This window comes from Macaca nemestrina, chromosome 18, assembly GCF_043159975.1.
Source record: "Macaca nemestrina isolate mMacNem1 chromosome 18, mMacNem.hap1, whole genome shotgun sequence".
In the NCBI taxonomy this organism is placed as follows: Eukaryota; Metazoa; Chordata; class Mammalia; order Primates; family Cercopithecidae; genus Macaca; species Macaca nemestrina.
Window position 1 is genome coordinate 54,649,232 of NC_092142.1, and position 23,838 is coordinate 54,673,069.

A 23,838-nucleotide genomic window follows, 5' to 3' on the forward strand; every position below is an offset into this window, starting at 1 on the left:
GTCGAATGGTAGTTCTATTTTTAGTTCTTAGAGAAATCTCCAAACTGCTTTCCACACTGGCTTAACTAATTTACATTCCCACCAACAGTGTATAAGCTTTCCCTTTACTCTGCAGCCTTACCAGCATCTGTTGTTTTTTGATTTTTTAATAGCCATTCTGTTGGGCGTGAGCTCATAACCATCATTATTTAATTTGTGGCTTCCCTGAATCCTCTCAGCCTCTACTTCATCCATTTATGTCCTTGAGGAGGGTGATGACTGACTTGTTTTCAGCCACCTGATTTAAAATGTTTACATAGTGCTCTGTGCACAATGTAGCATCCATTGTCTTCATCCCTCAGGCATGGGTCAATTCCATTTCATCAATCCCTACACAAACATGCTAGCAGGTAAGCAGAAAGTACCTGTTACAAGCTGTGGGGCAGACAGGATAGATACCACCTGAACTCCACCCTCAGGGCACTCACGGTCTAGAGCAGAGGTCCCCAAACTTTTCTGCTTAAGATCATAGAGTAAATATTGCAGAATTTGCGGGCTACATATGTTCCGGTTGCATGTTCCTTGTTTTATTTTACCTCTAAAAAATAAAACTATTCTTAGCTCACAGGTCATAGCTAACCAGTCCACAGCTCAGATTTGGCCTGGGGGCCATGGTGTGCTGAGTCCTGGCCTAGTGCAAGATTTCCCAATAAAACTTCCCGCCATGATAGAAATGGTCTATATCTGTGCAATCCACCACAGTACCCACTTACCACAGGCAGTTACCAAACAGTTGAAATGTGGCTAGTGTGACTGATGAGCTGTATTTCTAATTTAATTTTAGTTTATTTACCTTTAAATAGACATATGTGGCCAGTGCAAAAAGGTGTGGGAAAAAAAAAAAACCATATTCACAAACAACAAAACTTTAGTGCTCCTCTCCTTCAGTCCTATGGATTCCCCAAGCCCAGAACCTGGGAAAGAGTCCTGATTATCTGGAGATGGGGGTTATCCTGAGACTATCTCTTTCCCTGCCATCTTGGTGCAGCAGGCCCAAGGGGATTTCGTTTGGTCGAAAGTGACCTCTGGAAAGTCAACTGCCTCCTGGGGCTCAGGGAGTCAGTGTTCTCAGGATCCAGGAAATACCCTCAATGGTTCACTGCAGAGAATTTGCTAAGGGTCCTGGACCTGCACCCACCTGTCTTCATCCATGATTCCCATGGACTTCTAACATGCCTGTGTAAAAATTGTGTGTTTTAGAATTTTTCTTGGAGAGGGTCTATAGTTGTCATCAAATTCTCAAATACCTCTCCAGCCCTCCCGGAGGATCTGAACCACTGCTGTTGCTGAACGCAAGCATCTGCTGTAAGAAACCTGTCTTCCTCACCATCACATTAATAACTAACCTCTTACCATGTGTATGAGGTTTTCTGCTAACTTCCTCGTATGTATTATTTTGATTTAAGCCTCACACCTACCCAATGAGGTTTCTGTAACTCTTATCCTCATCACACTCTTGGGGAGGCTTCATTTCACAGTTGAGACAGCAAAGTTCACAACCACACAACTATTACTGCACAGAGCCAAGATTTGGACCCAGCCAGCATGCATTTGCAAGACCCTGAGAATGGGCATCTCCTTCCATTTTGCACTGTAGGAGCTTACTTCTCCTCACTCTAACCCCAGCCCTGCCTGGCAGGGGAACGGCATACACCCTTAACCTCTGTGTTATATTGGCCTCTATCCATTACACGTGTTTGTTATTATGCAGAAATATTGTCATGGTCACACATCATATTTACCCAGTTTAGATTGCATCCCAGCCATAGTGCAAAGCACCCTTTCTATACTATATTTTAATCCTGACCACAGTGGTCTAAAATTATTTTTTTGAATGAGAAAACAGGCACAAATCAGTAAGTGACTTGTCCGAGGTCACAGAGTTTAGAAGTGGCATTAAAAGTTGGTTTGGACATAGGTAGTCTATCTCCAAAGCCCAAGATCTTAGCCCAGCGTTCTAAACCTTGACTGCACATCAGAATCACCTGGAGAGCATGGAGGCCTGGATTCTACATCCAGAGATTCTGATTTCATTGGTCTGGGTACAACCAGGGCACAGAAATTTCCATCAATAGCCCCTCCTGCAATTCTAACATCCAGCCAATGTTGGAAGCCCCTGTTTACTCACTGCACTCTCCTGTCTTGGAGTAAGACTCCTGCTAGAGTCAGGCTGACATCTCTTTAGTCCCATGTCATGGAAAATCTAGGGCCTCCTTCAATCTTCTGAGGAGGAGCATGGTCTCAGAAAATTCCAGAACCATCAGAGAGCTTGCAGGTGGGGGGTTTTAGGCCTTTCTGTCTTATGAACATGGTTTAGAGGGGAAGGTGGTAAAGAATAGTGGAGCAGAGAGTGCTACCGACACATGTGATTGGTTGAATGCTCTCCCCCTTATCCTCCCATGAAGGAAAAAGCATGATTTTTCTATTTGCTCTTGGCAACCCTTGTTTTATAAATTAAATTGGGAAATGATAACTTTGTCTCTAGTCCAGTTAGCATTTGATTTCTCCTCTGATGTCTTCATGGCTAGTATGTCGGCCCCAGCAGAGACACCCAACAGGAGGGAGAGGTGAGATAGGTTTTGAGACCCTACTTACTTTAATTACGGCCCTAAGCTTCCTCCAAGCTCAGCTGTAAGCAGAGAGTGGTAGGAAAAGATGGCCTCCTCATGCACTGGGCTGAAAGGGTTGGGGGATGCAGGTAGAACTGAATGCAGGGTTGTTTTTTGTTTGTTTGTTTTTTTAAAAAAGATGGGGTCTTGCTCTGTCACCCAGTGGCACAGTTTTGGCTCAATGCAGCCTTGACCTCCCAGGCTCAAGTAATCCTCCCACCTCAGCCTCCCAAGTAGCTGGGACTACAAGCATGCACCACCACACCTGGCTAACTTTCTGTGTTTTTGGTAGAGATGGGGTTTCATCGTGTTGCACAGGCAGGTCTTGGAACTCCTGGGATCAGGTAATCCACTCACCTCGGCCTCCCAAAGTGATGGGATTACGGGTGTTAGCCACCTCACCCAGCCTACAGGGCTTATTTTAGGAGCCTTCTGCCCTACAGATCTTCCCTCTTTTTTTCCTCTCCTTCACCTTCCCTCCACTAACCGTGCAAATCTTCATTGCTACCATCAGCCAAGCACTGAGGATCTCCTCACATCCAAATCCCATTTAATCTTCACAGTTCATGGAGGTGGAAATTATTCCCATTTTACAGATAAGAGAGTAGAGGCTCAGGATTTAGGTAAGTGGCGGAGCTGGGAGTGCAGGGGCCTCATCAAGTAGATAGGAGTTCTTCTCACACCGCCCTTTCTTGCCTGGAGCCTGCCTCTGTGCTTTGTAATGCACAGCACTGTCATCAGCTGCCTCTGGACTTCTTTTTAATGGCATGCTGCCCTTTTGTCTAAATGTTTTTGCTTGAAAAATGTCCCCTTAACTCAGTTTGGGAACTCAGTAAGTGGGACTCCTAGTGCCAATCCTGAGGAAATAGAAAATTTTTTCTCTTTCCCCAAACCTCCTGGCCAATTCTGTTATCACCCTGTACTCATTTAGGCTGATGGACTGAGCATATCATTTAAGGGAACAAAACTGCTATTCTCCCCAGACTCTGGGCCCGAAGCCAAGCAGCCCCACGCTAAAAGAAACTCTGCAGCTCTGTAACTTTATCTGTAAAAGGCCACCTTTGGTGAACATGTGCCTGGCAATAGAAAACTTCCACCCCATGCTGGTCCCTGGTGAGGAAGAAAAGTCTCCCTCCACCCTAGTATTAATCATCTGTGCTAAATATCAAGTGAGAAATTGAGCTTTTTTGGCGTGTAGACTTCAGAAAGCCTGGATGGTACACTTAACGATGATTCATTTTCATTAAACTTCTGGAAAACTAGAACAAGTTTCTTGTACTAACCCCCAAGGCTTGGGCCTGCTGGGGAGAGGGGGCTGGATTCTCATTGCTTTTCTTGGGCGTAAGCTTGGGAGTCCAGATCTTTTCACTGATGAAATACCTAAACAACCTCTACAACCCTGAAAGTGGACTTCGCATGCATGGGGCATCAGCTGGGCCAGTGGGGGGGCATTTCAACCATAAGATTGGACACCAGAGGCATTTTGGCAAGGTTCAGGGGAAGGACGATTGATTCCATGCTTTTTCCCGCCCCCCCCTCCCATTATTTGGATAGTCAAGTCAACCAAATGACAATTGACATTATTCAACACCTGTCCCATAAAACCACAGGAAGTAGTGGAATTAAGCATCAGATAGGGTCATTACATGCCTCTGGTTCTCTTTTTTTGAGGCAGATTCTCACTCTGTCACCCAGGCTGGAGGGCAGTGGCTCAATCTTGGCTATTGCAACCTCTGCCTCCCAGGTTCAAGTGATTCTCCTGCCTCAGCCTCCCAAGCAGCCAGGACTACAGGCGCACGCCACTACACCTGGCTAATTTTTGTATTTTTAGCAGAGGGGAGTTTCACCATGTTAACCAGACTGGTCTCGAACTCCTGATCTCAAGGATCCACCCGCCTTGGCCTCCCAACATGCTGGGATTGTAGGTGTGAGCCACCACATCCAGCCTGGTCCTCTGTCTTTTTAAATATGCCTATGCCCTGCCACCCTTTCCTCTGCTTTCTCTGTCTCTCTTAGGACATAGCAGAGGGGTCTAAGTCAGGGGATCATTTTGAGTTAGGACTAACAGGATGAGAAGTTTGCCAGGTAGACAAATTGGGCTTGGATGTGTGTTCTGGCTGAAGGAACAGAAGGTTCCAAGGCCCAGAGCCATGGATGCACCCTATGACCAGGGACTGACAAGTAGCTTGCTGCTGCCAGGGGTGAAAGGCAGGGTGTGGCAAGGCCGGGGATGAACTTGGCACGGGATGGACTATGGAAGGCCTCAGATTCTGAGAGACTTACATTGTTATCCTCTGGACCTCGATGCTTTCAACTTTTTCGGTTGGATGATTCTTTGTTGGGGGACAGGGGTGCACACTGTCTTATGTATCTGATATTTAGCAGCATCCCTGGCCTCTACCCTCTAGATGCCAGCAGCATCTCCCTCCTCTCCAGGTATAACAACCAAAAATGTCTCTCTAGACATGCCAAATGTCCCTGGAAGGCAAGGCAAAGTTGCCCCCAGTGAGAACCACTGTTTTAGGTGCTAAGAAGCCTCTGAGGCTTTGGAGGCAGGAGAGTGGCAAGGTTAGAACAGCACTTTGGATGGATGGTTCTGCAGTGGCACAGCCAGTGGATTTAAGGGGCCTGACAGGAGGCGGAGAGACTGGATTTGGGAGAGGGTGGGAGTCATTTACAATAACTCTGGAAGGACAGTGTATTAGTCAGTGTTCTCTAGAGGGATAGACTAATGATATACATCTCATATGAGTTTATTAAGTCGTATTGACTCACACGATCACAAGGTGACATCCCACAATAGGCTGTCTGCAAGCTGAGGAGCAAGGAAGCCAGTCCAAGTCCCAAAGCTGAAGAACTTGGAATCTGATGTTCGAGGGTAGCAAGCATCCAGCACCAGAGAAAGATGTAGGCCAGAAGACTACACCAGTCTAGTCTTTCCATGTTCTTCTGCCTGCTTTTGTTCTGGCCACACTGGCAGTTGACTAGATGGTGCCCACCCAGATTGAGGGTGAGTCTGCCTTGCTCAGTCCACTGACTTAAATGTTAATCTCCTTTGACAACACCCTCACAGACACATCTGGGAACAATACTTTGCATCCTTCAATCCAATCAAGTTGACACTCAATATTAACCATCACAGACAGAATGTGGGTCTGGCCTGGGTTGGGGAGAGTCGGGGTGGTGATGGAGGGAGCAACCAAGAGACAGCATTAGCGGGGACCAGACACGGCAACTGATTGCATGGAGGAGATGATGCAGGGTGGGAGTTTAAGGCCACAACAGCTGGCCTGGGAGCTGCAGGGATGGGGGCCATTCTGGGGAGGGGGCATTGGTCTGGGTAGACCTTGATGACCTACCCAACTCTGCTCCTTCATTCACGCATGCTCACATCCCCTCTCCCCACTGCTCCCTCCCCAACACCGGTGTACCTCTTGTCACCTTTCCGGCCAGCAGAGAAGGCACCTGCCACCTTCACAGCAGAGTCTCCCCAACTGACCCCCTCTACTGAGTTTTCTGGGTACCCTTAACTCCATTGCTGATACCTGCTGCTCCTTGAAGCCTAGGACTCAACCATAATGATCATTATAATTACCATTTATTGAGCATTTCCTGGGTTCAGGGTACTATTATCTGATATTCTATAACTCGGCCCTCATCAGAACCCTTTTACTGAAAAGAGAAAGACTCGGTGATGGGGAATGCTTACACTCACTACTGTCCCCTTGCCTGAGAGCCCCAGGGGGCTGGAGCCGTCACCTGTTTCTCCACAGCCATGCCACCAGCCCCTGGCACACTGCCTGGCTCCGAGCAGAGGTACAGAGAGAGTTTGTGGAATCAGTAAAAGGATTTGGGTCACACAGGAGCTGGTGGTAGGGCTAGAGTGAGAAGCCAGGTCTATCTGACCCCAGAGCTCAGACAATTTCTGTGCCACATTTTTCTATTTTTCTTCACATTCTTTCAAATAACAGACATCTATTTTGAGTGGATAAATGATGAAAGAGTGAATGAACCAGCATCGCTGGTGGCCTTCAGCCTTTCTTTCACCTGCCTGGAAACAAATTTAATTCCTACCCAAGGATAAGCTAAGTAAGTTTCCAGACTCAGGGTATATGTTTTCCTTACAAGCCTGGAATCTTCCTGCATCATTCGTGACGATTCCAGCAAGGGCTGTCATCTGCCTCTGGCAGACAGACAATTGATCTTATCCACTGCAGGTGTGTGCAATTTTGCCATTAATGTGTGTTTTGGAATTAAAGCCACCTTCCAGGGAAGGATGATATGTTAAGCTGTTTGCCTCTAACACCTTAGTATAAATTTATTTTGTTTTGTTTTTGAGATGGAGTCTCACTCTGTTGCCCAGGCTGGAGTGCAGTGACAAGATCTCCACTTGCTGCAATCTCCATCTCCAGGGTTCAAGCAATTCTCATGCTTCAATCTCCCAAGTAGCTGGGATTACAGGCATGCACCACCACACCCAGCTAATTTTTGTATTTTTAGTAGAGATGGGGTTTCGCCATGTTGGCCAGGCAGGTCTCGAACTCTTGACCTCAGGTGATCCGCCTGCCTTGGCCTCCCAAAGTGCTGGAATTATAGGCATGAGCCACCATGCCTGGCTATGTAAATCTATTAAGCAGCTACTTTCTGAATGGACCTCTAGCTGAGCGCAAACGCCTATAAAATGAGACAGGGAAGTTTCCACATGGGAAAATGTGTGGTGCCCTGGGCAGTATGAAAGATCTGGGCAAAAGGGTTAGAAATTTGCCACAAGTGAGGGGAGGAGTTGCTAAGAGAAAGATTGAGAGTGTGTGGGAGACTGACCCTCTTTCCTTCCTCGTTCTCCTTGGGGTGATCCTGGAATCTCATTTTCAGTAGTAGAGGGATTGTTGGGTTTAGCAAGAAAGGCTGGGAGCATTTATCTGTTTCTAATCCAATGATCTCTCATGAGCTAACAGGTCTAACTGCCAGTTCTGGGCTTAGCACTGGGGACCAGGAATGGTTAATTCACCTCCTCATCCTGGGAGACCCTTGTATACAGTTAGCCCTGACCTTGCAGGAACAGGCAGACTCTCTTAGCAACTGAGTCAAGAGCCACAGGAACTGGAAGTGTTGAAGGATTCCTATCAAGGGTGATCGGGGGGCCTCCTAGGAGAGGTGACACTGGATTTGGGCTTTGAAGGGTGTTGGGCAATGTGCAGCTGACTGTTGCCTCTGAGTGTGAGACACAGAGAAGAACCCAGTGGGAACTCGTTGTGGGGGCCCCTGCAGCTCCCTTGAACCTCCCAACATGTGTCATGCTTTATTGTGAATTTGCATGTAGTGTTGCTTCCCATGCTACGATACAAGCCCACCAGGCAGAGTCAGGACGGTGCACGAGCAGTTCCTGTGTGTGTCCAAGGCCCAGATGGGCTGGCTCACAGCGGGCCTTCAGTGAGGAATGAACGATTAGGGTGCAGAGCAAATACCATACCAAGTTGTTCCCAGTTCTGTTTGCTTTGCTTTGCAAGGGTGCAGAATGGTCAGGGCAATCCCTCTCCCCTGGGACCTGCTGTATTGTTTCAGCAGTCTGTCTCATTTGACCTTTCCTTAGCTCCTAACCGACTTTGATTAGATTCTCATTAGCAAACGGTCATTTTATTTACAATTCTCTTTATCATTTCTTCATTGTAGATTGTACAAGGGACCCCAATATTCTCAGACCACCTTAGGATTGTTCGTTTTTCTTACTTAAAAAAACCAGGCCGGGCGTGGAGGCTCATGCCTGTAAACCTCAGATAGCCTGAGGTCAGGAGTTCAAGACCAGCCTGGCTAACATGGTGAAACCCCGTCTCTACTGAAAATACAAAAATTTAGCCCAGCATGATGGCGGGCTTCTGTAATCCCAGCTACTCAGGAGCCTGAGGCAGGAGAATGGCGTGAACCCGGGAGGCGGAGCTTGTAGTGAGCCAAGGTTGTGCCACTGTACTCCAGCCTGGGAGACAGAGCAAGACTCCGTCTCAAAAACAAAAACAAAAACAAAAAACAAAAAACAAAAAACAAAAACCAAAAACAAACAAAAAAACCAAACACTTTATTGATAGCTAACATATTCCAAAGGAGTGACTATCATCAAGTGACAGCTCAGAAAATGATACCTGTTGAACGCAGCCAGTAACCTCACCCAGCTCAGGAAAGAGCATGATGAGTGTCCTAAAGTCCCCATCATGTTCTCTCCCAGTCAGTAACCCCCTCACCCCCGTCCCAGGGTACACCTCCCCTGACTTCTAATCCTTTAGGTCAGTTTTGCCTGTTGCTGAATTTTATATGACTGGAGTCAGACGGAAGTGCTCTTCTGGCTTTGACTTCTTTTTCTCAGCAGTATGTGCGAGAGTCATCCCTCTGGAGGTAATTGCTGTATAATACTCCACTTAGGCCGGATGTGGTGGCTCACACCTGTAATCTCAGCACTTTGAGAGGCTGGAGCAGTTGGATTGCTTGAGCCCAGGAGTTCGAGAACAGTCTGGGCAACATGGCAAAACCCAGTCTCTTCCAAAAGAATACAAAAATTAGCCAGGTGTGGTGATGTACACCTGTACTCCCAACTACTTGGGAGGCTGAGGTGGGAGGACCACCTGAGCCTGGGTGGGCTGAGCCTGCGGTCAACCTTGATGGTGCCACTGCACTCCAGCCTGGGTGACAGAGTAAGACCCTGTCTCAAAAAAAAAAAAAAAATACTCCACTTTATAAATATATCCTAATTTATCCATTCCACTGTTGATGGATGTTTGAGTACTTTGCAATTTGGGGTTATTATGAATAATGCTGCCATAAATATTCTAGAGCATGTCTTTTGGTGAACATGTGTACAATTTTCTATTGAGTCAATACCTAGGGCACAGGGTAAGCATATCTTTAGCTTTAGTAGCTGTTCTCCAATAGGAGAAATGCTCACTCTTGTCTCAGTCTCTAGACCAGGGATTCTCAGATTCAGCAATATGAACCTTTTGGGAGGGGTCATTCTTTGTTATTGGAGACTGTCCTGTACACTGCAGCATGTTTAGCAGCACCTATAGTCTCCATGCCAGTAGCACCACCTCTCCTTAAGTCATGACAATAAAAAACATCTCAGACATTGCCAAATATCCTCTGGGGTGGGGGTCGGGGGCAAAATAATCCTCCCTCCTGCTGAGAACTGCTCTTTACAGTGTGAGTTCTATGAGGACAGGAACCTTCCCTATTTATTACTCCAAGGCTAGGCGAGCAACAGGCACTGAAGAGATTTTTGTCTTTCAAAAGCAGCCATAAGCCTGGAATCTCCCCAGATGATTTGCCTCTCCTAGGACAGAGTGGTCCTGGGCACAGGCCATGGCTGACCAGGGCAGGCCCATTGTGATGCATGGCAGTGGCTGGGACCCCTGAGTTAGGGGAGAGTGGCCAGGTCCTGTCTCCATCAGTGTGCATTTGCAGGAACTGGCCTGTGGTCATGGCTCCCGTCGTCCTCCCTGACACCATTTACCCTGGTCCCCTCCCCTCTCCTCTGGGCAGGCGTGGTGTCTTGCACCTTCATGAGAGCAGCGGGATTCACGACATCGGCCTGCCCCAGTGGCAGCTCTTGCTCTGTCTGATGGTCGTCGTCGTCGTCTTGTATTTTAGCCTCTGGAAAGGGGTGAAGACATCAGGAAAGGTAATATCTCTTTGTTTCTCTTTTGGTTGGGATATCAAACTTGGCAGGTGTGATTATTTCTAGCAATAATTATGTAGTTAGTGGACAAAAAAGATGGAGCTGGAAGTGCAAAGCCTGGGCTCAAGCCCCAATTCTGCCACTGACTTAGACAAACCCCTTCCCTTCCTTTCCCTTCCCTTCCCCAAGTCTGTGTCTTGCCAACAATAGGTTGAAGGGGTATAAGTGGATCAGAGTTTCTCACACTTTCCTGCCAAAGCTTCCTTAATAGCAGAGACCAGGGACTGGGATACCCCAAAGGCCTCAGGACAAAGTCTAGAGATGCTATCAATATGCCGTTGATAAATCTTGAATCTCGACCTAAATCTTCTTGCAAATGTTGCATCCTACTCTGGAATATGACCATAAAATCAATAAATCCCCCCTCTGAATTTTTGAGGAAAAAAACAATGCTCTAGAAGATATTCAGATGTATGCTGGATTTTGTGTTTCCTCTGATACAGAAATAAGTGCCCCCAGAGTTCCAGGTGCTTTGATGAGAAGAGCATAGGTTTAGATGACCCATGAGGGCCAGTCCAGAGCTGGCATTCTGAACTTGGGTGACACTGTCTCCCTGTAGTCAGCCTCTCAAGGGTGTGGAATATTCAGGAAATGGCTCCTGTTGATTTTTAGTCTGAGGAACATCATGGGAACAACAACCCCATTTGGGCTCTACAGGGTCTATTTAGAAGCTTGACTGTATTAAAGAGGATGTGGATGGGAAATGTTCTTTCCAGTGTTCTGGTTAGCTACTGCTGTGTAACAAACCACTCCAAAATGTAGTGATGCAAAATAACAACCATTTTATTGTTTCTCACAATTCTGTGGGTTGATTGGGATCAGTTGGGTGGTCCTTCTGCTTCATGTGATATTTCTTGGACTACATGGCTTCAGTGGGCTGGCTATTCTAGATGGTGCATACACATTGCTGGCAGTTGGCACTAGCTGGGAGCTAAGTTGGAGCTGCCAACCAGAGCATCTTCGAATGTTTCCACATAGACTTTCTATGGTGCTTGAGCTTCTCAGAGCATGGCAATTGAGTTCCAAGAACATGTCCCAAGCAGACAAGCCTCAATGGTGTACAAGTAGCTCTTCCAGTCTCTGCTTGCATCATTCTTGCTATTGTCCCTATGGCTAAAACAAGTGTTTTGGTGAAACCTAGTGGCCATATGGGAGGGAATTACACACAGGTGTGAGTTCATTGGGGGCCACACCTCAACAGTCTACCTTAATCAGATGGTTGTTCATTTGGGAGAAGCCTCATTAGGCAACTGATTTTGGAAAGGGGGTGTGCACCAGAGTTCTCTCTGATACTCTTAGAGTTCTTGGTCATACCATTGAGAGCAAAAAAAGTAGCAGGGGAGCAGCAGCCAGTAGGGATGAAATCCATCGAGAACTGAAGATAGAATTTCCTATCAGCATGTTGGAGACACAGTATCTACCCTAAGAAAACACTCAAACAAAATGCAGACCAGGGCTTGGAGAAAGTCTAGGGTTTAGCAAAACCAGGATAGGACCATTACCATTCTGATGCCTGGCACCTAGTACGTCTTCAGTAAATATTTATTGGGTGATTGAAGGATGGGTGGGTATATAAGTTTGGGGAACTTCATTAAGTATTCTTTTGAATTTAATTCAAATTATCAACCACTTATGGACACCTACTATGTACCAGGCTTGATGCTAGTACTAGTGATGCGAGAATAAGACAGGTTCCTTCTTCAGTTGCTTTAGTCTATGTGTATTGCAGGCAGGTTATGGATCAACCAATGTCACCAGCTTCTTGGGTCTCTATCCAGAGACATATGTGTGCGTCCCCATTTAATAAAAACCAGTGGTCACAAACTATGTGCAGTGTTATATATCTTGTTATTTTTTAAGCTTAACTTTACCTTGGAGATAATTTCACATCCAGTAGTCGAATTACATTTCAATAGAAATACAAACTGTGGGTTTAAAAACCGTAATTAAATCAGCTTAATGGGTCATCACACTTTTTAAAAATAAAAAAGTCTAGATAATGAGAGATCATTGCACATAGTAAAGTAAGAGCTGTCTGTTGGAATTTTTGTTTCAGTTACAGCAATCTGTAAGTTTATGTGTATTTTGTCTTGATATTGAAGGTATTTCTTAGCATGAGTCGTGGTCAAAAAGTGTGAGATGCTGCGTTAGTGGAGAAAGGAAGCTCTTTCAACTGAAAGTGTCTCCAAAGACCATAGAGAAGGTGGCATTCGAGCTGGGTCTACAAGGTCAGGCAGGCACAGGTAGAGGTGGGGGTGGAGGGAAGGGATTCTCAGTGGAAGGAACTACATAAGCAAAGCCGTAGAGATGCGGAAGTCCCAGGCCAGCCTGGTCTAGCACTCGCTGCACCTTTCCTAGGTACCAGGAACAGAGTTCTCCTGGCCTCTGCAGGCACAGACAGAGACCCTGGGGGGAGACAGGGCCCACCCCTGTGAACTGTAGAAGATGTATGAGCTTTATACTGCTTCTGGCCTTGACATAGGACAACCATAGACTTCTAATATTGCACTCCGAGATTGGGTTCCCCACGGCCATCACCAAAGAGAGTAGAGCCTGTCCCACTTAGTTTAGCTCTTGGCTAGAGTGGAGTATATGTTGTCTGCAGGCAGGCTGATGCAAAAGAGACCAGGAGGAGTGGGGCTGAGCATGCTCAGTTCTTTCCAAAATGCGCCTGCAGAGAAGGTGGTGAGGCACGAACCAGGGTATTACACTAGGAAAGTCCCCCATGTAGAAACACAATGAGAGAGGAATATGAGTCCCCTCTGCATGTGCCATCCGAAGCCACAGCCCGCATTTTGCATAAGTCCCTAAGCAGGCATGCCACAGGCAGTCCATGGAGATGAGATTTCTAGACGAGATTTCTAGAATGGGGAGCTTCACTCAGGACATTCCTGTACTCCGTCTTTAATTGTTTTTATAAACTGGCTTATGAGAAAACCAAGAGTATTGCTTATTTCTTTCCAGACTGAACCTGGAACAGGACATTGAGCTTTTCTTAGCAGGCTTCCATAGCCTCAGAGCTGGCCTCAAATGAATTGCAAATGTTCATACCTCCAGTCTTGGCAAGTGAAGGCTGTGCTGGTCCTGGCTTGCTTTAGTGACTGGACTGGACTCAATTATAATGAACAGCATCGTTCACACATGAGTGAGGCATAGACTAAAATATTTGTAGCTTGGTGTTTTCTTCAGTAACGTCAGTGCCTACCCCACACCCCATAAATCCCGCTTTGTAAAATTATGTCTTTATTGTTAGTGAAAATGTCCCTAAAACCCAGTTCAGAGGATCACGAATTCTTAATCAGTAAAGGGTAAATTGATTCAGATGCACAGTGATAAAGTGCAGACATGTGTCATCTGTTTCCAAGTCAACCTTAGAGCAGGTCCTGGGCCGTGTTTTTCAAACTCTCATGTGTGTAAGAATCACCGCAATGGCTCGCTAAAACTCAGATTCCTGGGTTGTTCTTTGAGAGAGCCTGATTCAGTGGGGATGAGGTGAGAATTTGCATTTCTGACAAGCTCCCAGGTGATGCTGATGCTGCTGGTCTGTGGACCTCACCTTGATCTAGGCAGCCCTCTGCTCGATGCCTGGATTCATAGCAAGGCTTGCACCACTTTGGTGACAAGCACCTCACCACCTTCCTGGGCAGCTCTTTCCCTTGAGAGAACTCTATCAATTTGAAAGTTCCTTCTTTTATGGAGCCAAGGTCCTCATTTTGATTGTGAGCCATCAGTTTGAATTTGGCACCCTGGAACCCCACAAATTATCCATAGAAACACCAGCAGGTATGGATTTAAAGTGATAGAAAGCAATGACCTCCCTTAGGGACTAAGGACATTTGCCAAGACCAATGAGCTGCTCATTACTTTCTTGATCTTGTGCTCAAAATTGGACTAAGTCTAGGTTCTCATAGCCAGAGCTGTGTTGCAAGTTGGAATTCTGAGAGCTGAGAAGCCTGGGGTGGAGATGACAGAACCCAAGCCTTTCTTCTGTTCACCCATTGTGCATTCAGGGTACATGTGAGCATGAGTGAACTGTTGGCCAAAGATCCAGGAATCCTTCTTTCAACATAAGATCTTAGGCAGCTGAAGTAATACCCACTGCCAATTCTGAGAATCTTCAACAGGACTCAGATGGTTTAGCTTTGAACGCATGGGCACAGACAAAACAAGTTCCCTACTATCTTGATGCTTGACTATAATAGTCAGGGTCTCAGCTCAGTCACGGCCTGACGTATTCCTTAGGGAAACTGAATCCATAGCCATCAAACATGGCCAATGCAGGGCCACCTCCAGGCCCAATGGGAGATTCCTTGGAGTCAGAAGTCAAGATACTGTTTTCTGATGACAGGAGTGTAGTCTCACCTGGTTTGCTGGGCTGGGCATTGCAGCTGGGCTGCAGCTATTGACATAAGCTTTAGGAGACCAGAGCAGTTAGAACCAATCACAAGGAGATGTGAGAGCTCCTCCTTGTGCCTTTTGCCAAGAGCTTACACCTATTTGTCCCAGATCAGGAGACTGAATCCAAGATTGATTAACATAAGGTCACCCAGATGCAACAGCTTCACTTTCCAGGGCATGTTTCCCTCCTTATTTGTTATGCAATTTGGCCTTCCTGTTCTTGCCTCCCTGAAAGAAAACAAGTGGAAATATCATTTCCACAAAGACCTTCTTAGAACAAGGGAGTGATGGAGAAACAAGTGGATAACATGAAACAGAGGAGGCTTTCCTGATTCCTTCTGAGCCCAGAAGATGTGACTACCACTATGCATTTACTCACTCCAATGCTGACTCAGTTACTCATTCATTCACTTGTTCATGCATTTATTCTTTGACTTAGTCATCCACTAACTTTCTGATTTATCACTCACCCACTCATCCATCTATCCATCCAGTTATCCATCCATCCATCCATCCATCCATCTACTCAACCCTCCACCCACCTAATCACCTTATCCATTCTTTTAACCAGCTACCCAATCATAATCCAACCATCCACTCATCCATCCATTTACATAACAATCCAATCATTCATCTGCACCGCTGCCTAGTCCAAACATTCATATAATAAACATTTATTAGGACTCACATGTGTCAGGTTCTGGGGATTCAAGTTTGAAAAATATAGGATTTTACTTCTAAGGGGCTCATGATCTAGTGGGAAAGACAAGTAAAAGAAGAGGATAAATCCCCATCCTTAAACATAAGTATGAAAAACATATGACTTTATTTTCTATGTCTCCATTTTTGTTTAGAGCCCATATCTTTTTATCCTGGCAAAGAACTTTCATGTTTCAAGGTTTCCACTTTCTCCTTAGGGATGCGTGAAGATTCTTGGGGCTATGTAGTTTCAGGGCTTTGCGGGGGTGGAACCATCTGGCATTTAAGTTATAAGTCTTCTCATGTTTCAGCTGAGTCTTCCTTGAGTCTGACTACCTTGACCTTAACCTGAGTTTTTACTTGGGCACAGCCTTCTTTCTGCAAGGCTACCCATGGCTGTCTCTGCCTAGTGGTGATTTTTCACCTTGGCTGCACAATTTTATCATCTGGGGAGCTTTAAAAAAATACTCATTTCAGGTCCACGCTCGACCAACTAAATCAGAAACTCCAAGAATGGGATCTGAGCTTTAACATTTTTACCTATAACTCCCCCCAGGGTATTTGAATGTGTAGCCGAGGTTGAGAAGGAACAGCAAGGAAACCCACATAACACCCCCATCCCTGCCTCTACCTTTCTTTTCTGTTCCTCCAACCTGGACAAGGGGATGGGGTGTTTCTTTTTAGTCTGGAATAATCTCTTCCTTTGTGTGTTCCTGAACAAGATACATTGTCTGTGTCCCACATCTGTTCCCACTAAGATGAAGAATGGTCAGAGGTTCTGCTTTCTGTCCAGCCACATCCCTTCCTGGGCAATGTGCTTAAGAAAGAAAATATGCTTGAAGGGGAGTAAAGAAAAAGAGGAAGATGTAAACAAAAGGGAGAGAGTGGAGGAGAGGGAGATGAGGGAGGGGAGGGCAAGAAGAGAGAGAGGGAGGATGGAGAGAGAGAAAAAGAGAGTGGGGAGAGAGAGAGAGAAAGAAAGAAAGAGAGAGAGAGAGAGACTGAGATTTCTAAATATCCTGCCAGTCAGATAGGTGCATGCAGCAACCAGTAGCAATGGTGTGATGGACACAGGACTGATGGGGAACGGGGATAGCACAAAGGTGGGTGTACTTAGTTCTGCCTGGTCCATGAACTGCACCTTGATCTAGACAATCCTTTGCCAATGGCTGTATTCATAGCAACACTTGGACAACTTCAATGACAGGTACCTCACCACCTCTCTAGGCTCTTTTCCTTTAGAGAGCTCTATCTATGGGAAAGCTGTTCATTTTATGGAGTCAAGAGTCTTTCCTTGAAGGAGTCAGGAGAGGTGGCTTTGTGGATGAGGAGGCATCCTGTGCTATGAGGACCTAGTCTTTGCCCTGCTGTGCCCTTGGCTTCCATCATAGTACTATCCCCAGTGCAGCTGACTCTCACCCTGGGTTCTGAGATGCTCTAGGGTGTGACCTGTGTCCGTTTACTGGTCTAGCCCTGGATTCTGCCTCAGGGCCTTTCCTAGAACTGGAACTTGTAGCATGTGCCTTGGGTAAAGGAAGGTGGGAAAGAGCATGACTGGGAAAGGACTCTGTGCCCCGCCAGCCCACCACGGGATTGGGGCCAGAGCAAGGCTCTCACCTGAACTTATCCATTGCCCAGGTGGTGTGGATCACAGCCACGCTGCCTTACTTCGTGCTGTTCGTGCTCCTGGTTCACGGCGTCACGCTGCCCGGCGCCTCCAACGGCATCAATGCCTACCTGCACATCGACTTCTACCGCTTGAAAGAGGCCACGGTCAGTGCTCAGTGACCACCAAGCCTTGGGCCAGGCTTGTGGGAGGGTTTTCAGGAGCAGGTGATGATGGAAAATCTGGTCCCAGCTCTGCCACAAATGAGCAGTGTAGCCTTGGACAGGATCCTTCCCTGTCTGAGCTGCAGCTTCCCCATCTGATCAATGTGGATTTGCACCTGATAGTCTCCATAAGCCCACCCATCTCTCTCTGGAGGCCTGAGTTTCTGCGGTTCCATCTGGTGGTCTTCACAGACTACTCTTTTTGAGGAGAGAAATTCCCTGTGAAGAGGACATGATGTCCTGGGACCTTGCTCCTGTCCTGTGCCCACAGCTCCCTAGCCAACCCCAGTCACCCCCTGCCCTCTTGCTACTCTCAGATCCCCAAACCTGGTCTTTGCCACCATCCTGTGATGTCAGCACAAGGATAGTCTTAGCCACCAGGGAGGCCCTGCCAATTCTCTTCCCCAACACCCTCATCCAACCACTGCCCCTGTCCAGAGGCCCAAATTATGGTGAAAGTGGGTGAATTTGGTAGTGGAGTCCAGTGCAGAGCAGGGAGGGTGGGAGCAGAGACTATCATAGAGATACTAGAGGTACTCAGTACCTTGAGCATCTTAAGATAACTGCTGAGATTACTTCCAGCCTCCTCTTGCAGGGCCCCTCAGTGAGAACACCTCAACATGCTATCTTACAATTCTCCGGGCTTCTTTATTTGAACCCATAATAATCCTGGCAGGCCTAAGCAGCACAGGATGAAGAGGGATGCATCCCAATATGCATCTCCATAGTTGTAATGCTCCAACATACTGCAATGTTATAGACTAGTAACCAAGAGAAAACCTATTTTCGTAGTAGCTGCCAGAAAGATAACAGAGCATAAGACACGAATCAGCCTTGTAAATTGAAAAATAAGTCAGACTTCTATGTGTTCTGTGACTGTTTATGCTAAGCCTTTCAGATGTGTAGAAGCTAAGCCCTCAGTGCAGTATCAAGGAGCAGATCTGTCTTCCCCCATCAGATCATGCTGCCCTCTGTTTGCACAGCTGGGGAAGCCTGGACTAATACCAGTGGGAGCATGACAGTCATCTCTTAAATCTGAGTTGCAAGGCTGGGCGTGGTGGCTCACGCCTGTAATCCCAGCACTTTGGGAGGCTGAAACGGGTGGATCACTTGAGGTCAGGAGTTCAAGACCAGCCTGGCCAACATGGGGAAACCCTGTCTGTACTAAAAATACAAAAATTAGCAGGGCATGGTGGCGTGCACTTGAAATCCCAGCTACTCAGGATGCTTGAACCCAGGGGGCAGAGGTTGCAGTGAGCCAAGATTACGCCACTGCACTCCAGTCTGGGTGACAGAGTGAGACCCTGGCTTAAAAAAAAAAAAAAAAAATCTGAATTTCAGCTCTTAGTCTGAGCGGGTGAAGTATAATTATCCCCATTATACAGATGAAGAAACACACAGAGAGAAATGAACTTGACTAGGGCTAGAACATGAGGCAGAGAAGTTAGAAAGAAATTCAGATCTTCAGGCCTCTGGCCATGTGCTTTTATCACCCAACAGATGGAATAAGTAAGCCCCATTGGCCCCCAAGGAGTCACCATTGTCTATGGCTTGTAGAAGCCTACTAGGAATGGCCCTCACTTTCTGAAAATGCCATCTCCGTAACTCCTAAGATGGCCATAACCCTGTGTTCTTGCCCCATTCACACGCTAGCCTAGAACTTTTCATTTTGTTAACTTTCTTTGAAAATCAGGGCATGAAATGGAGTGAATGAGTTCCTACAGGGTGAGCTCACTCATGACTACCCAAGGCTGGGAGATGCTAGAGAGGCCCAGCCTCTCTCTGCAGTTGTTTTGTACAGGATGCAGGGAAGGGAGTTGCCAGGGCTGCCCATCTCTGGTTCAGACCATGTTTCTTCTGGTCTCAGAGCATCCCCAGGGTTTCTCAGCCCTTCCAGAGCAGTGAGGTGTTCCAGTGGTGTCGGAAGCAGAGGCTGATGGCTTTTGTCTGCTGGTTTCAGGTATGGATTGATGCCGCAACTCAAATATTTTTTTCCTTGGGGGCTGGATTTGGAGTGTTGATTGCATTTGCCAGTTACAACAAATTTGACAACAACTGTTACAGGTAAGATTCTTCTCAGAATTCTGAGAGCTCTAAATCCTGGGGATTGACTTTTGTGGGGATGGCAGAGAGGGCTCTGGTCTGGAAGCCAACTCTCCCTGCACAAGCCAAATTTTCTTCTTGTGAACCATCCTGGGCATTCTATAAACTGCAACATGTCCTCTAAGGGTTCTGATGACCACATTTCATTTCAGGATGCCTCTTAAACAAATGTGGGGTGTGGAATGGGAAAAGTTGAGGTTACCAGCACTGGGAGATGGGTAGTTGTGACAGAGCAGAACTGTGAAGATTTCAGTATGGATTCTGTCCATCAGATGCCCAGGCAGGCAGTGGTGGAATATCCCAGCTGCTGAGGGCGTGGCTGGGTCAGAGGTGAGACTCCATAGGAGACTGAGACTCAGAAAGCCATGATCTAGCTCAGTTCAGGAAGCACTCAGTGCTACCTCCTGCTGGCCCAGTGCTGTGGGGACTTCAGGCACAGGCACAAATTTGGGTCCACTTCCATTACACTCTATCCAAGGCTTAAGGCAGAATCACAGTGTCTTTGGTACATGACAGAGTCTGATGAATTCATACCAGCGGGACAGGCTATAGGGAGGTAAGGAAATGGGGTGATCAGCCCCCTGACAGAAGAAAACCAGTGCATGGAGGTGAATTTGAGATGAGCCTTGGAGGATAGTTAGGATTGTGCTAGGCAGATGTGGAGTGGACAGCAGGCACTGGGGGAGAAGGGGGACAACACAGGCAAATGCAAGGAAGTGGTTTGTTTATGGACCAGTTTATGGTTTGTTCAGAGTTCACCTTGGGAGTCTTGGAAGATAAATGTATAAGGAAGGTTGGGTCTTCTTCGCAAAGCTCTTGAATGACAGGATGAGGAGTTGGAGGCACTGGGGAGCAACCATGGAATGTTTGTTGAAGGAGACCGGTGACTCAATTCCCTGGCAGGAGTTTGCCAGTAGACTCTGGTATCAGGCTGTTCCATCCATAAGCAGTTAGCCTACTTCCTGCACCAGTGATGGTGGGGCCCTGGATCCATGTGGCAGCAGGAGCTGCTGAAGGAGGGATGGCCTTTGATGCTGGGGCCAGGCTGCAGGTTCTATAGCCAGCCCAGCAGTCAACGCATAGGGTTGAGGGTGTCAAGGGACTTGACCTCACTGTGCTTCTTCCCCCAGGGATGCCCTGCTGACCAGCAGCATCAACTGCATCACCAGCTTCGTCTCTGGGTTCGCCATCTTCTCCATCCTTGGTTACATGGCCCATGAACACAAGGTCAACATTGAGGATGTGGCCACAGAAGGTGGGTGGGCAGCCCTCCTGGGCCCCAGCCCACTGAGGAGGGAGCTGAGAAGCCCACCTTATTCTTGGCTGCATGGCTCTTACATGGCTGTAGGACCGCTAGGCTGTCCATGGAGGTGTCCAAACCACCAATGTGATTGACTTTCCCCTGAGGTTATTAGTGGGAATTCCAAGCAGTCCCAAGCCCCATGCACCCTGCGAGTCAAGGTGGAAGGAACAGATTTTGGAATGTCCTCTCTGTACCAGCCCTGGGCTAAGCACTTGAAATACCTCCACTTAGTTCTCACAAGGCTGCCAGGCAAGTGTCAATAGACTCACTTTATAAATGGGAAGACTGAGACTCAAGCTAAATACGTTGTCTGGCATCACCCAGCTAGTGAGCAATTGAATTGGGGTCTCTGAGGACCCCAAGCTTTTGTGAGTAAGAGTAGACCCCTTGTAGAATATAGGAGGTGGGGTTTGCAGCATGTAGCCTGTAGCTGTCCAGGCAGGGAACTGCTCTCCAGCCTGGCTGTTGGGGGTCAACCTCTCCGATGCACAGGTGAGCTGTAAGTTCATTCTGACTTCATCTGTTATCTCTAGACCTGTGTTCTGTCCACCCACACATGACTGAACAATTGGGCCTGCAGATGCTCCCCTACTATGTGCAGCTCAGACCAATGGTTTCAGCCATTGATGAGGTCCTTGATGTTTCTTACAGGAGCTGGCCTAGTGTTCATCCTGTATCCAGAGGCCATTTCTACCCTGTCTGGATCTACATTCTGGGCTGTCGTGTTTTTCATCATGCTCCTGGCGCTAGGCCTTGACAGCTCAGTGAGTGACCCTGCTTAGGATACCTGTCCCCCATCCCACTGGTCCTGACTCCCTTCCCCAACACACAGTGCTGGGCCTGAAGTTCCCACTATTCAAACACCAGGTTAATAGTTGTTTCCAGAAGGCCCTATTTAAATGCAGACAAAAAAAAAAAAAAAAAAGTGAGTCCTCACTCAAAAAGATAAGACTTAGGCCAAAGCCAAGAGCCATAGGAATCCCTTTGACATCTTGGAAATCCAAGTAAGAAGAGACTTCAGACAAGTCAGCCTTATGCTTAGCTGCCCCCGTCCCACTTGTTTGGAACCCTATTTGAGAACACAAGGCATAGGGTTGTGGTGCTGTTGTGGTGACATTCAGATATGTCTACCCTTACTTAGTACATCATGCCTGGAAGTTTGCAAAAAATCTTATGGAAGAGCTGGCACTTGGGTTTCCCTCCACTGCCTTTTGCTTTCAATCATCAGATCTGCCAGGATCAGGGTGTTGAGAAGGATTTTGAGGCTGCTTCTGGGCTTATAATGAAGAATACTGATTTTGATTAACAGTGTCTGCCAAGAGGAGGGGAGAGGAGAGGAAAGTGGTAGCTTGCGTGCTTCTTGTCTACCCTCACAGTGTCCTTATAAGGAAGCAATCTGCCCATAGCAGTGGGATATGAGACCCTTTCAGACTCTAAGAGTCTGGAGTTTGAAGTGACCACTTTGCTTGATCATTAGAAAGGCAGCCAAAAATCCGTATCAAAAACTGCTGCCTGAAGTTCCCATCACTAGAAGCTCTTCTGCAGGAGTTGTTTCCAGAGACCCTTATTGACATGTAAATATGTGACACAGGTTTTGGTGTTTTACTGCTTTCACTCCACTATCAGCTTATCTGTACCCACTCCGGCTGAGTAGGCAGGAGACAGGTAGCTGTTGAGAAGGGGAGACAGGCGTTAACTTAACCCTTACCCTCTCCCGCATAGTTTCTGAGTTCTGAGTTTGCCTCAGAACAGGACAGAAATGGGACAAGAGGATGGGGAAGAAGGCAGGACGTGCTGATTTCTCAAGAGAGGCAAGGCAGCCTGCGTGAGTCCTGGGCTGCAGGAGGCGCTAGGAACCCTGGGGCCTGAGACTGAGGTCCAGAGAGACCCTCATTCCCGCACCCCACCCCGCCTGGTTCCCTCCAGATGGGAGGCATGGAGGCTATCATCACGGGCCTGGCAGACGACTTCCAGGTCCTGAAGCGACACCGGAAACTCTTCACATTTGGCGTCACCTTCGGCACCTTCCTTCTTGCCCTGTTCTGCATAACCAAGGTGAGTAAGGGCTGGTCTCTGGTCACCTGGGGGCCTCTGAGGCTGCATTTCAATAAAGTCAAGCATTCCTAGCCTTGGAACTGGGGCTGAGCTCAGGGAGAACAATGCGGGATCCAGCATCCTCAATTCAGCGGCCTGACCCACTAGGGTTAGGCCCAGTTGTCTTCTTCCATCTCTGATGTTGAGGATTCCATGCAGCTCTGTTAATTGCTTATTGACTTGAGGGGCAGCAAAAGTCCCTTTGGAACCCATCTAACTCTTTATTGGCTGAAACTGAGGTGACTGTGATGTCAATACAACAGCACCACAACCCTATGCCCTGTGTTCTCAAATAGGGTTCCGAGCAAGTGGGACAGGGGGCAGGTAAGAGTTGATGGACACAACAATCAGTTCCCACGTTTGACCAAAGAGGGCCTCTTGGCTTCTTCTCTTCCTGTGCCAGGGTGGAATTTATGTGCTGACACTCCTGGACACCTTTGCTGCGGGCACCTCCATCCTTTTTGCTGTCCTCATGGAAGCCATCGGAGTTTCCTGGTTTTATGGTATGTGAGTGTGTGGAAAAGCCTCAGCTCCCAGTCCTCCTAGAATCCTTTAACCTGGAGGTGCAGCGAGGCCTTCCATTTCCAGAGCAGCCACCAAAAATTCCAGAGTCCAGCAAGTCAGTTTTTGGGAACAAATCTCAATCCTTGGCTCACCTTTGGATGAACCTGCTTTTAACAGGAGGCTGCAAAGGCCCCTGAGGTATCCAGCATCAGCTCCTGAAAGAGGAACGCTTAGGAAAATGCTGACCCCTGAGTCATAGAATTCATTCTACCGGGGGTTGCCAGATTTAGCAAACACAACACAGGTTGCCTACTTAAACTTGAATTTCAGATAAATAACAATTATTTAGTATAAGTATAGCCCAAATATTGCATCAGACATACTTATACTATTTTTTTTTCATTATTTATGTGAAACTCAAACTTAACTGGGTATCCTGTGTTTTTTCTGGCAAACTTATTCTGGAATGAACCGAGAGAATATTTTACAAGCCCTTAAATGTGTTCATTGTTTGTTTTTCCCCACAAGCGTCACACCAA

The 23,838-nt window shown here is 47.1% G+C and overlaps 1 protein-coding gene across 7 annotated transcripts in view; it reads left to right on the top strand.

Moving 5' to 3' along the window:
* The window catches only part of LOC105494114 (solute carrier family 6 member 2), a 48,325-nt gene that overhangs the window by 21,094 nt on the left and 3,393 nt on the right, over positions 1–23,838 (top strand). For 6 of the 7 annotated variants that reach the window (XM_071084545.1, XM_071084551.1, XM_071084546.1 and 3 more), the window contains exons 5-11: positions 10,173–10,311; positions 17,104–17,238; positions 19,256–19,359; positions 20,529–20,653; positions 21,353–21,465; positions 22,628–22,756; positions 23,199–23,298. In XM_071084545.1, the coding sequence (XP_070940646.1) occupies positions 10,173–10,311; positions 17,104–17,238; positions 19,256–19,359; positions 20,529–20,653; positions 21,353–21,465; positions 22,628–22,756; positions 23,199–23,298 (845 nt within the window). The remainder of the gene's footprint in view (positions 1–10,172; positions 10,312–17,103; positions 17,239–19,255; positions 19,360–20,528; positions 20,654–21,352; positions 21,466–22,627; positions 22,757–23,198; positions 23,299–23,838) is intronic. The other variant, XM_071084550.1, reaches the window with a different exon arrangement.